Source organism: Pholcus phalangioides, unplaced genomic scaffold (genome assembly GCF_987345545.1).
Source record: "Pholcus phalangioides strain wild (caught in Gottingen) unplaced genomic scaffold, Ppha-v1.0 ptg000014l_1, whole genome shotgun sequence".
NCBI classification, from domain to species: domain Eukaryota; kingdom Metazoa; phylum Arthropoda; class Arachnida; order Araneae; family Pholcidae; genus Pholcus; species Pholcus phalangioides.
This window is the reverse complement of record NW_028301607.1, coordinates 7675022-7688695: the sequence shown is the minus strand read 5'-3', so window position 1 is coordinate 7688695 and position 13674 is coordinate 7675022. Positions and strand designations below refer to the sequence as shown.

Here is a 13674-nt window from a genome sequence, read left to right as displayed (position 1 = left end):
TTATCCGACGACCCCCAGACGGGAATTGTTTGGATTAATTGTTTCGGATAATCGAAACTCTACTGTATTCTCATTATAATTTACGAAATATGGAAGAAGCTGTCAAAAGAACGAGAAAATAGTAAAAAAAATATACACCGAAGTGCCAAAAGAGTCATGGGATACCTCTTAATATTACCGCACTTCGCCGGGTAAAGGGAGGTCCCACACGATATTAAGAGGTGTCCCATGACTTCAGTGCTGAAGGGCCAAAAGTCATGGGATACCTCTTAATATCGTATGGGACTTCCTTTTACCCCGCGCAGTGCTGCAATATTAAGAGGTGTCCCATGACTTTTGGCACTTCAGTGTATATATTTGATGAAATGGTCTTTTTAATGAAAAGTAAATTTATGATAACAAAAAAAAATACAGAACAAGAGAAAAAAATTGCTTCTCTTTGTATTTGGCCAGCCGAGTTGAGTGTGGTGTGAAATTTGGCATACACCATTCTAAACCGAAATGTAGAAAGAGTGATCCAAGGAAGAGAAAGAGTGAATTCGCCTACCCCGCCCCCGCTGGTCCAGTGCGTCAAACCAACACCAGCTAGAGTAAAAAACGAAGCGAATAATTCCAACTCGAGCAAAAAAATGAAGTGAAAGGACGGCCAGTTTTAGAAATCGTGACCATGTGGGTTCCCCCCCCCCCCGGAACATGCTAAATCTTTTCTTGCCAGGTAATGTTATATGATCAGTCTTGCCAGGCAATGTTACATGATCAGTCTTGCCAGGTAGTGTTACATGATCAGTCTTGCCAGGTAGTGTTACATGATCAGTCTTGCCAGGCAATGTTACATGATCAGTCTTGCCAGGTAGTGTTACATGATCAGTCTTGCCAGGTAGTGTTACATGATCAGTCTTGCCAGGCAATGTTACATGATCAGTCTTGACAGGTAGTGTTGCATGATCAGCACTGATTGGACACTGAGAGCCATTATGTGTTACAGGTGTGTAGAATCTTGAAATGTTCGGTGAACTCACCCCTCATACAACGATGGGCACTTGTGGGAAATTTCCCTCAAGCTTTTCATTGAACGTTAACCACATGTTTTTTCACTCTTTACCTTTTTTTGAAGTTGATAAAAAATTAAAAAGCTCTTATAATGAATTTTTTTTTGTATGGAATATAAATAACCTAGTTTTTAGATACATTATGCAACTGAACTAGATATTATGTATCTAGATATCGTTATATATTGCATGAAACCACATATCGTTTGTGTAGATTTAGTTGAATGTCTACTTTCCGTTAGCGCCCTCTAGGAGCAATGATTAGGATACCCGTGCTAGGCCAGCACCTCCTAGAAATAGAAGGCCTGCACGGGGTTTGCCATAAACGTCATTCAGACTACCTAGCAAGTTTGCTACATTTTAAAACACAGCATCCTATTTCGTTTCTTCTTACTTTGGCGTAGAATCTTCCTGACTGGCTCAAAAATACTGCATAGTGATTGGATGTGGGGCATAGAAATCGCCAATTTCTGAGCCAGAGATCATTTCTTTTCCGCACATCGATGATACTGGCACGAGCAGCGAATTTTTTTTTCCCTGAATATTCTGAGGGAAAATGGACTACTTACTGACGTCACAAGCAGACTGCGGAGGCCTTCTATCTCTAGGAGATGGCTAAGCACGGGTAAATCAGTTTCGCGAAGAAGCGGATGCTCGCGTCTGACACGAGCAAGTCAGGCAAGTGGTTAAACAAAACAACGAGCCCATGTTAGGGGTCATTCAAGTATTACGTCAGCATCGAGGGGGGGGGGAGGGGTTTCCGATTTGCTGACTTTTTATGACAAGGGGGGAGGGTGGTCAAAAATGGCTAAAAATGTGCTTATGTAATACTTGAAAGGCCCTTTACCTGAAATTTTCACACAAGAAAACAGGCAGAATAAATTAAAATAAATTAAAGCTGCCGAATTGTTTGCTTCTGAAATCAGAAGACAGCACTCTATGAAACGCATAACATGCATTCCACAGAAACAAACTTCACGTTACTGGCACAACACATTCCAACATGCACCAATTCGTTAAAACTTGAAAAGTTTCTAGGTGGAATGCTTACGAGGGCAATGTTGCGATAAAATGGTAGTACCCCCCCCCCCGTCACTGTAAAACTCCAAAACTCTATAACAGCGTTTTTTTCATCATGTTTTGAAGTGAATGCGTACTATTTTTCTCTCTCTCTAAAAATTTTTCACCCCCTTCAAGATTGCCGTTTCATCTAGGGTAGTTGCTTTCCTCTCCAGTTCCGGCCCTGCCCAAATTCAAGTGCTCAAAGAGAAAATAGTTAAAGAGATTTATTCCATCAGGAATTGAATGAGAATGTTTTCAGTACCGAGATGATAGTAGTAGTGAAATGTGCGTTTCTGGGCCGTAGAAGCCTCTATGAGAGAGTAATAGTGAAATGTGACAGTTCTCTCCCCCATAGAAGCTTCTACTGTGCAGAAACGCACATTTCACTGTTACCGATGATGCAATTTTATTTTTAAAAATACAGTAAAACCTGTCTTTAACGGAAACTCAAGGAACCGAGATTTTTTTCCCGTTGAACACAGGTTTGCGCTAAATACGGGTTCGATTGCCATAATGTGTGAAATTACGTAACGACCGATGCATGTGTAATTGCATAAAAAATAAACAAATACTATATAAAAATGAAGTAAATTACAGAACGCAGGTGTCGAGGAGATATGATCGAAGTGTTCAAAATTTTCAATGGGATGGATAGGATGGACCATGAACTTTTAGTACACCGCCAATCGAATGCTTTTACAAGGGGACACCAGTATCGATTGGTGAGGGACAATGCAAGGCTATGGTGTCGCAGGGAATTTTTCTCCAATAGGGTTGTTAATAAATGGAATAGCTTACCCCCGGAGGTAGTAAATTGTAACACAATTGACACGTTCAAAAAGAAATACGATAAACACGTTGGGGTAAATCGAGAAGCTCTGTCCATACTTAGAATAAGACAACCATAAGTATTCTTTATGGGCGTTGTATAATATTTTATCACGTGTATATATTGTTTATAATTTGTGTCAATTGCATTTTTAATTGGGTTGCTGTATTTTTGAAATATATGACAATCATATTTTTATGGGCATCTTTTTCTCAGCCACTTCGTTGGGCATTTTGCTTGTTGTGGCGTTGTATTTGTATTGTATTAAAAATAAATATGAAAATGTACATTTTCTACGTACAATTACTAAATAGTTATCAATGAATATGATACATTATTTATTAAAAATACAAGCGCATTTACTATAACATTACAGTATATACAGTACATTACATACATACGAGTAGGGAATGAAAAGTAAAAAACAATAGCCTCTGTTAATGAATAAATACAGGTGGTGGGCAAAAAGTCCGTGTAGAAACTTTAAAAATTCATAAAAACCGAAATCAAAAACGGTTTTCAGGGTTAGCATCGCTAGGTCACGGGAATTTTTTTAAGACAGGAAAAAAAAAAAGAAACTCATATCATTCAGGTGTTGTTATAACTTTTTGGAAAGAACGGAACGGGACAATATCACAACACGGGAAAATTCATTTATACAGTCGAATCCCGCTATAACGAACTCCAAGAGACCGAAGAAATCACTTCGCTATAACGAAATTTCGTTATAAAGGAATTCCAGATTTATGCATTGTTCCTATGTAAGCTTATCTGGGGGATTAGAAAAGTGTTCGTTAAAACGAGATTTTCGCTATATCGGTATTCGTTAAAACGGGATTCGACTGTGATTATCAAGACTTTGGATAATGTTTTCAATTTTTTTTTACAATCGATAGTTTTTTTTCGGTATTTCTGAAGCTAAACATTCCATAATTTTTTTTTCCCTGTAAGTTATCGTTATCGGTCTAAGAGACCATGTAGGAGACTAGAAGATAATCTCTGGCCCCGCCCTTGTTGACAAGCATCTCTGTACTTTATGTTGTAATCAGTCAACACCACCATCCCCACCTATAGAAGAAGGCCACAGCACGAAAGTTCGTGACGTCACTGAAGAAGGTCATCTCACCTATAGCCATTGGATATGCTACAAAAAAAAGGGTAAAGATGGCACATGCGTCGGCATGCTATATCCAATATCTATAGGTGAGATGGATTTCTTCAGTGATGTCAAGAGCTTCGTGCTGAAGGCCTTCTTCAATAGGTGGTGTTGAATCAGTCCGTAGAATTCGCTGTTATACATGCACGTGTGGCCTTCCTGTAGGGAAGGCAAATGTATGATGAAAAATGAAATCCCTTTCTTCCAGTTCTTGATCAGTTTCTTTCAGTTGGCCGGGTTCAGATTTCCTTTTTCCGATGAAATTTCTCAAGGAAACTATGAAACTTATTGTACATTTATATACGGGGTGATTATAAAAAAACTATCCCGACATATGGGCCCCTAACTATCATACCATTCACAGAAACTGAATGAAATTTTGGCATAAGGTATTTTGAGGTATGCGCTCAAGAATGATATGGAAAACAACAGTGTCACTCTAACAGTTACGGTTACAGTGAGAAAATTTCGAAAATATCAAATGGCAACACCAAGTTTTTTGTATTGGAATGCGATCTCCATACTGAAAAACACTAAATAGCGTTGGAATGGCACCTGTAGCACGAAAATGCCCGGAGCTAGGCAAGGAAAAAGGACTTTGCCGTGCACCAGAGCATTAATGTTCGTTTCATTCGTCACACCGTTTGAGATCCCAGCCTGATTAGCCCTCCACAAGGTCATGTGGAAAACACAATAAAATGCTTTATTTTATGCTGCTTCTCTGTCCTCATTGGTTGTCCTCACTTTTGGCCTATCTACCGCCGGTGATTTTCATGCTACAGTTGCCGTTCGAACGCTATTTGGGGTTTTTGACAATGGAGATCACATTCCAATACAAAAAACTTGGTGTTGCCATTTGATATTTTCGCAATTTTCTCACTGTAACCGTAACTGTTAGAGTGACGCTGTTGTTTTCCATATCATTCTTGAGCGCATGCATCAAAATACCTTATGCCAAAATTTCATTCAGTTTCTGTGAATGGTATGATAGTTAGGGGCCCATATGTCGGGATAGTTTTTTTATAATCACCCTGTATATATATATATATAGGATATCGTAATTCATGATATAATATGACAGTTTTAGTCTAACGTCTCAAAATGGGTGAATAACAAAAATGCAGGATTTTAGCTTATGGGGGGAAAGTCGCGTTTTGGAATCGAATGAAAAAAAAAATGAAACGATTGAACATTCTGCATGTGGGAAAGAAAAACAGTTGTCCCATTTTGCCAATAACCGTTTACCATGTGTCCCGTTCCGCCAAATGGGATTTAGGCACCGTTCAAGTATTACGTAAGCAAATTTTTAGCCATTTTTGACCCCCTCCCCCTTGTCAACAAAATTTCGTCAGCCTTGCCCCCCCCTACCTCCTAACACATATTGGTGGGATCAGAAACGTACGCGGGAGGGAGGTGGCATATGGGGCTTGGTGTGCCTCCCCTGCCACAGACGAAAAAAAAATTTTATATAAAAAACATTAAACAAAAATTAAAATTTCGAAAGAAAATCCCTTTATATATGTTATTGTAATCGATTTCGGTTAATTTCAATGCTATTTGAAGGCTAAGAACTCAAAATTACTCTTTAAGAAATTCATTGCGACCATCCTTTAAGCCATATATGGTAAACCCTTGACCCGCGGACCAAATGTGGCCCTGAAGGTTATCTGATGTGGCTTGCCCAACCCCCACCACCAAACCTAATTTTGTGAAAATGAACTAAGCGGCACATTTGCATATCGCTTAAATGACCCGTGGCGCAATGACCCGGACTGTATGGTCACCCTTATTTTCCAGAGCATTCTCTAAAGAAATATTTGCTTTTCAAGAATGCGCGATAACACTTGGAAGTTAAAATCTATAAGAATTTTCCGCGGAGATACGCAAATGCGTCACTTACGTTGAATATAATTTTGCTTATTTTTTTCATCCTCACATTGAGAATTTCTTAAATGTACAGGGTGTTTCTAAAAGAATCACCCGATTTAAAATGAGTATGTTACGAAAAATATTGAACACATAGACACTTAAGATCAATTTTATATTCCATGACTAATCACAAAGTTTTTTTACAAACCAAATTAAAAGGTGCTCAATATGTCCATTTTGGGATGCGTGGCATATGTCTATATGGTAATCAAATCCGTCCCAAGCTTTTGCGGGCATGTTTGCATCCACGGCTGCTATTATAGTCTCTTTATAAACCCCAACAAGAAGAAATCACACACTGTGAGTCCGGTGATCTTGGAGGTCAGTGATGTTTAACTGAATCGTACGGTCGATCCATCGTTTAGGAATGCGATTGTTCAAAAATTATCGAACGTCCAAGCTCCAGTGTGGCGATGCCCCGTCCTGCTGGAAAATGAAGTCATCCGAATCGGGTTTCCAACTGTGGGAAAAGCCAGTCTTGACAAACACTGAAGTGGCTGCCAAAGGAAGAGCGTTAGCGCTACCTGCCGGCAACTGCGTGAAACTCGAGATTTTCCTCTTTCTACCTATACATTATTCGATCAAAACAGATTAAAAGCTAAATAGTTATGATATTTTTTTTAATCGAATGATTCTTTTTGAAACACCCTGTATATTAACGGTTAATATTTCTTTAAAGTATTGAGTTATAGAAATAATCTTAATGTAAATATAGTTAGTTAGATCCGGTAGAGGAAAATATCATAAATTCCCTAAAATTAATCACGTTTATCGGTGATTATGCTTTATGCCTAAGTGTGGCGTCGTTGATAAACATAAAAATTGTACTATATGATATTCTGTACACGATATGTCATATATAAGCTTATTGTTATATCATTATATCGGGGTACGATCGTAAAATTTGTTCTCATTATATCGCGTCCCGACTATATTCTTCACACATACCAGACTCATTTGGAATTATTTTTTTAAATTTATTAAATTCGTCAATTATAGTAGGATATTGTGCATAATCACAGATAAAGACGATAAATTTCAAGTTTTCATCAATGGTTATTATGTATAATCACCTATAAAAGTGGTAAATTTATCAAACTTACCAAGACGATTGTGGTGAGTAACATAATTTCACAGCCTAAACAGCTTTCCAGGGAAACGCCTTTCTTTCATCAATTTCAGGGGAAAGAATTAATTTCAAATAATTTAAAACTTTATTCAATTATCCTTTATTCCAAAATGTATCAATTAATCTCCTAAGAAAATTGCAATCACGATGAAATTAGTAAAGTGATTATGATGATTCTGCTGCTATACAGGGTAAAAGCCATGAAAACCTATGTAGACCCACTCATATCAATATGTACGTAGAATAGATGAACTATACAGGGTGGTACATAGGTAACACTACGCGTGGCATTTTATTGGTGAACCGTTGATCCTAGAGGCATATTTCCAATTAGAAAAAATTTCCAAATAACGCGCTTATTACTCAGATACGTCATTCATGTTGAAAGGGGTTGTATAGATATCAAAATAATAAAAAAATTAAAAAAAACTTTTTATATACTGACACCTTGTGCCCAAAGACCCAATTAGAAAGTTGTTGCCGTGTCTCTCCTGATGCCAAAAAAACAAAACTTTCCACGTTTCTGAGTGCAATATTCATTCAATAATATCTCATTGAATATTGCACATAAAAACATGTATATTATTTTGTTGGCATCAATAGAGACAGGGTTACAACTTTCTAATTGGGTTTTTGGGCACAAGGTGTCAGTATAATATATTTTTTTTAATATTTTGATAACCATAACATGTTACAACCCGTTGCAGCACGAACGACGTATCTGAGTTCTACACGTTATATGAATTGTCATGGAGGTGAATTTTGCGCACACGCATCAGCAGAGCGCTGCGAGGTACGTGAAATTTTTAGTCTCATTTCTCCAATGTTAACGCGAAAATGAAAATTTTGAAAAGTCTTAATATAGTGATTCCTGATTGTGTGGAGCGTTGAGGCACTGTGAGGTATCTTGAAAATACATTTATATTGAAGTAAGTAATAAGGTTATTACTCCTGAAAATTTTCTCTCGGCACTTTAGAATGCATCAAACAAGAGTGCTGCTAGGTATTTCAAATTTAAGAGTGTGGTAAACCTGAAAAATTTGGGAATCCCTGCCTTATAGGCAGAGATTACACTTCAGAAGATCTTTCATTTAACTTGCATAGTGTAATCGTGGGCCTTAGAATCCGGTTCTTTTTGTATGCCCCCCCCCCCCCTCCTCAAAAGTGGCCCATCACAGTTTAAAATAAAATGATCTAGCACATATTATTCAGAAACACTTTCTATCTCTCAAGCCGGTCCCACACCAGCAGAATTCCGCAGCGCAAAAAACCGGTTTTGTGATGTAACCACGCAAAATCGACCATTTAAATCGCCCACGCAATGCCACCAACTTCCAAAACCGGTTTTCGCGCTACAGAATTCTGCATTGTTCTACTGGTGTGGATCCAGCTTCAAAGATGTGAAGCGGGTAGTGTCAAAGACTCCTAGATACTACAAGTCTGAAGCATATCTTGGTGTGACGTCAGAGACTCGGCGGAGTGATACATTACGACTTGTCTCTTCAGGATGTTTCGGATATGGCCTGTCATTGGATATCCAATTGTATGTGTTATATGTCGTGACATATTTCGTTTTTCTCTATCATTTAGGATACGACTTGTTGGACAGGACCCCTTCTCCGCAGTCGCTGTACATTTTGGATTCCAACCACGGATACGGTGAAGTCGAAAAAGGTTCCGTAGGAAGAGACGGCGAGTTTTCAACCAACAGCAGCAACGACGAAGCAGCCTATCAGCACCATCAGCACAACCACTACCACAGGAACCTATCGAACCAGCAGAAACACCGGAGCGAAGGTCCCTCGTCAGCGAATGGACATTGCACGTCTACGAAGGCAGACCATCTGTTGCAGCAGGACAGCAGCAAGTCCAAGAAGCCCCGACGGAGGAGGACGGCATTTACCCAGGCCCAACTGGCCTTCCTCGAGAGGAAGTTCAGGTGTCAGAAGTATTTGAGCGTCGCCGACAGGGGCAACGTGGCCGAAGCTCTGAGTCTCACCGAAACCCAAGTCAAAACGTGGTACCAGAATCGTAGGTGAGTTTCGAATCCATAACCATTTTTAAATACAAATACAAAAGCCACAATAAAGCAAATGAAAAAAAAAGTTCAATTTTCGACAACCAGGTGAAAAAAATGGGCTTTTTTTTTTATTACATTCTACATTTTCCCACGGTCCACTACTACGTAATGTCGCCAGTGACTCCGTCGCTAATACGTCAATATTTTCGTGTGAAGAGCTCCGTAGAAATATAGCCTACTTGTTTGATTCCCTGGATACCGAGTCTCCTATTAAGCAGCTATTTACGGGGGAAGGGGGGGGGGCTTAGCTGGCTGTTGACCAGAGCGGCAAATTTCAGGAATGAGTGGTCAAGAAAATCAGTAAGAAGAGCGGCAACATTTGTCCCATCCCGAGACCAACAAAAGCAATTTCAAAGTTTCTACAAGTACAATATTCGCTGAAGATATTCGAATTCAAAATTGAAGAAAAGTTGGCAATGGACAGCATGAATGAGAGTCGCCGCAGAGAGCAACAGGCCTACAACGGTATAGTAGTACTTCGTGCATAATTAGAGAAAATTAATGGTAGATGGTACTAACACACACATTACGCAGATACAAACTTCATGGAAGGTTCACTGCACGCACACATTCCAACTTAAATGAGAGAAAGGAGTGCTGTCCTTTTAATTAGAAGTTATATATATAGAAGGCAGGGCAGAGGGACCGTATAAAAATTTATATTTCCTATTTTGTGACAAAGGGGCCGTTCAAATATTACGTCAGCAAATTTTTAGCCATTTTTGACCCCCCCTCCCCCCCCCCCCCCGTCAGCAAAATTTCGTCAGCTCTGCTCCCTACCACCTAGCGCATATTGGTGGGATCAGAGACGTACGTGGAGGAGGGGGGGGGGCATGAGGGGTCGTGCATCCCACTAACCAAACGATCAAAAAATCATTTTTTTAATGCAAAAATATGTTTTAAATTAAAATTTAGTTTAGGGTACATGTCATTATAATCAATTTCTGTTCATTTCAGCGCTATTTGAAGGCCAAGAACTAAATATTTCACTTTAAGGAATTTTTTTTTAAGCCAGTGTTTCTCAACCGCCGGGCCGCGGCCCGATATTGGGTCGTGACATCATTCATACCGGGCCGCGACTGACCTGCCGTTTCATTTTCCCCCATTCATTTTCCATTAGTCGTGTATTTGACCGGGCCTTCCACTTACATAAATAAATGATACCGGGCCGTGGCTTCCAAAGGTTGAGAACCGCTGCTCTAAAGCCATATATGCTGAACCCATGGTCCGCAGACCAAATGTGCCCCCCCCCCAAACCTAATTTTCTGAAAATGCACTAGGCGGCACATTTTTAGATCGCTTAAGTGACCCGTGGCACAATTTCAGAGCATTTAAGCGGCCGGTGACACATTTCCAGATAACTCAGTCCGTGGCACATTCGCACATCACTTAAGTAGCCCATGACACAGTTCCAGAACACTTAAATGATCCGTGGTGCATTTAGAGATCCCTTGAGTGACACATGTCACAGTTTTAGAGCACTCAAGCGGCCCTACATCACTCAAGTTACCTGCGGGAAATTCTCAGATTACTTGAGTGATGCGCGGCGCAGCTTCAGAGCACTTGGATCCGCGAGACATTTAGTGATTACTAAAGTGGCTCTGTAGGGGAATATCAATAGGTAGAACGTTAGTTAAAGTCCACGTTAACACTTTCAGGACATTGTATAGGTTTGTCAGACCAAACACGTCTAGCAACCTGAAGAATTTTCAAGATCGCGTGGACAAACATATAGCAATAGCTTGGCGCCTTAACAAATTATAATACATAATTATAATGAAAATAAATACTTTAAATATGTTTTAAACATAATTGTTTTTCTTCTATTTATCTAACAAACATCATAGTGAATATAATCATAGAAAAATGCTGTCTTCAAATTTATTTTCTGACAATTTGTTTTGACCGCATAGAACCCAACAACCTGAAAACAAAAATGTACATCCTCATGATATATACAATACAATACAAATACAAATACAACGCCACAACAGGCAAATTGCCCAACGAGGTGGCTGACTTAAGAACATCATGGATCCCGAGCCATTTTTTGGAGGCCCCACCTACTACTGCTACACCACACAAGCATATGTATAGATGGCAGCACAAAAAAAGAGCTCTGCCTTGATTTACCGATGTCTAATCTCACGTTTTCTTCGCTTCCAGAACCAAATGGAAACGACAGAACAGCCAGCGCCTGGAACAGCTCCGCCAGCAGGCCCAGGGCCAGACGAAGGACCAGGGCTCGTCGTTGAGTCACCCTCACCATCCTCTCGATCCATCGCCGCTCGTCTCGGCCACGTACTACGGGGCCTGCGTCGTACCTGCTGGTGCCGTGACTTCCAACGCCACGTGCCTGTTGCCACCGGGACTTCTAAGAAATGTATATGTGCCAAGTTTCCAGATGTGAGGAACCAAAGATACGATTATATGAACGTTTTAATTCCCGGACGATATAAACTATATATTATTATATAAACATCATATACTACACATGTACACATCTAACAAAATGAAGGCCTAATAAATAAGGTTTATCTGAAAGTTGGAGATATCGAGAGTATGCGAGTTGACAAGAAGCGATATTATTGAGTACTGTCAAATTCGGTTATAACGACATTGAAAATTTCTTGAAATCTTGTCGTTGTACAGAGAATTCAGCGCCGGAAAATTCACTGCCACGCAATTCACGATATGAAAATTCACCGACAAACAATTCACCACCAAGCAACTCGTCTCGATACGACAATTCACCGATAAAAATTTCATCGACGAAAAAGCTACAGCTGAGAAAATTGACCAAACAAAAACTCCGGCCATATCGCTGTATTGCAATTTACACTGTCATTAATTAGATTAAATACATCAGGGCCGTAACTAGAGGGGGACGGCGGGGGGGGGGGGGAAGAAAGAGGGGGGCAACTGTCCCGGGAGGCAATTTTATAGGAGGGAACAAAGAACACCGTTATAAAATTATCGAATTTTAATGTTGTGGGGCGATAAAATAATGTTTGCCCCTGGCGGCAAAAATCATAGTTACGGTTGGAAATGAAGGAGCTGTGTATCGGTGGTCGCCTCGAGCTTGTTAGGGAACATATCTTACCTGTACCCTTCCTCGGATTTGAACTTGGGACCGTGACAGCATCTCACCACCACGCCACTCGGGCGTGGTGATGAGCAGGTGAGTGAGCAAGTGATCATTCCCTTGCTCACTCACCTGCTCATCCACTCACTCAATACATCACTTTGTCTATGACTTGTTTGTCGGTGAATTGTGTAGTGGCGAAATGATTTATCCCCACACGAAAAGTTATCTTCATCTCTGTTATAAGTATTTGGATTAGAACAAACTCTATATATGTCCGAAAAACCGGACATTTCTTTGAGAATTTTTTAGGAATTTCTTCAGAAACGGAATGAAAGTGACAAAAAATGCGTCATTAAATACGAGTTGTTACATTTTAATCAGCGTTATAAGCAGGGTTCATTAATATTATCCCCCGTTGGAATCAACCACCATCGCCGAATATTGGCGATCAGCTGATGTGTCGTTATAACCGAGTTCGACTGTATATTAATTGATTCACCCAGTGAGATCATGATGGTGTGATCGTTCGAATCGTCTAGAGAAGATCTACCTCGGCATCACTAAATCTTGGATAATTTGCAGATAAATCATCTTAAATTCTGCAATATCGTAAGGACCTCATGTTCATACGTCTTTAGTCCTTGGAATCGGCTTTCTTTTTAACTGGGGAGGATTAAAGAAGTTTTCATCAAAACGAGATTTTCGCTATAACGGTATATTCGACTGTATTTTATAGCAAATGCTTGACGTCATGAAAACCAACCGTGAAATACTCTAAGATGCTATCAACATAGCCATTCTGGCAGTTAAACCACTGGCTATATAATTTATACCTAATTGCAGTAATTTACAACTCGAATGTTCAACTTACAACTTGGAATTCTGATAAAATCTAAATTTGAAATATTTTCAACGGTAACATCATATTTGTTTTATTAACTGCGGAATTATTTTTTTTATGCATTTTAATCGTTTTTCAACAATCTAGTCATAGCGTCTTCACACAGAAGTGCGTCCTGCATTATGACAGAGTGAGGCCATTTTCAATCCTTTAATTTCATCCACCAGTGTACTTTGTTCAGAATGTAAGACGTTTTTATTTTTTTAATGCGCCATGAGTTCACAATAATCACGCTAAGGGGAATTTTGGAGAATTTAGGTAAATTATACTTGCGTACCGTAAACTGGGGTAACTTTGTGCCAAGGTTCTGACTATGTGCCATTCACGGATTTTAGGACGCAAGCGCTTCCTGGGAGCGTATGGATGAACTATCGGTTTTAAGATTTTTCATGCCGATTCAGGAGCTGTAGGTGACCTACTGACATCATTTACTGCCTCATCTCCTGTCAGC

At 39.7% G+C, this 13674-nt stretch overlaps 1 protein-coding gene across 2 annotated transcripts in view; it reads left to right on the top strand.

Moving 5' to 3' along the window:
* The window catches only part of LOC149078071 (uncharacterized), a 48236-nt gene extending 36458 nt beyond the window's left edge, over positions 1 to 11778 (top strand). For both annotated transcript variants that reach the window (XM_089241662.1, XM_089241663.1), the window contains exons 2-3: positions 8745 to 9189; positions 11401 to 11778. In XM_089241662.1, coding sequence (XP_089097788.1) covers positions 8745 to 9189; positions 11401 to 11644 — 689 coding nt within the window. In that variant the 3' untranslated portion in view covers positions 11645 to 11778. The remainder of the gene's footprint in view (positions 1 to 8744; positions 9190 to 11400) is intronic.
* The last annotated feature ends 1896 nt before the right edge of the window (positions 11779 to 13674 follow it).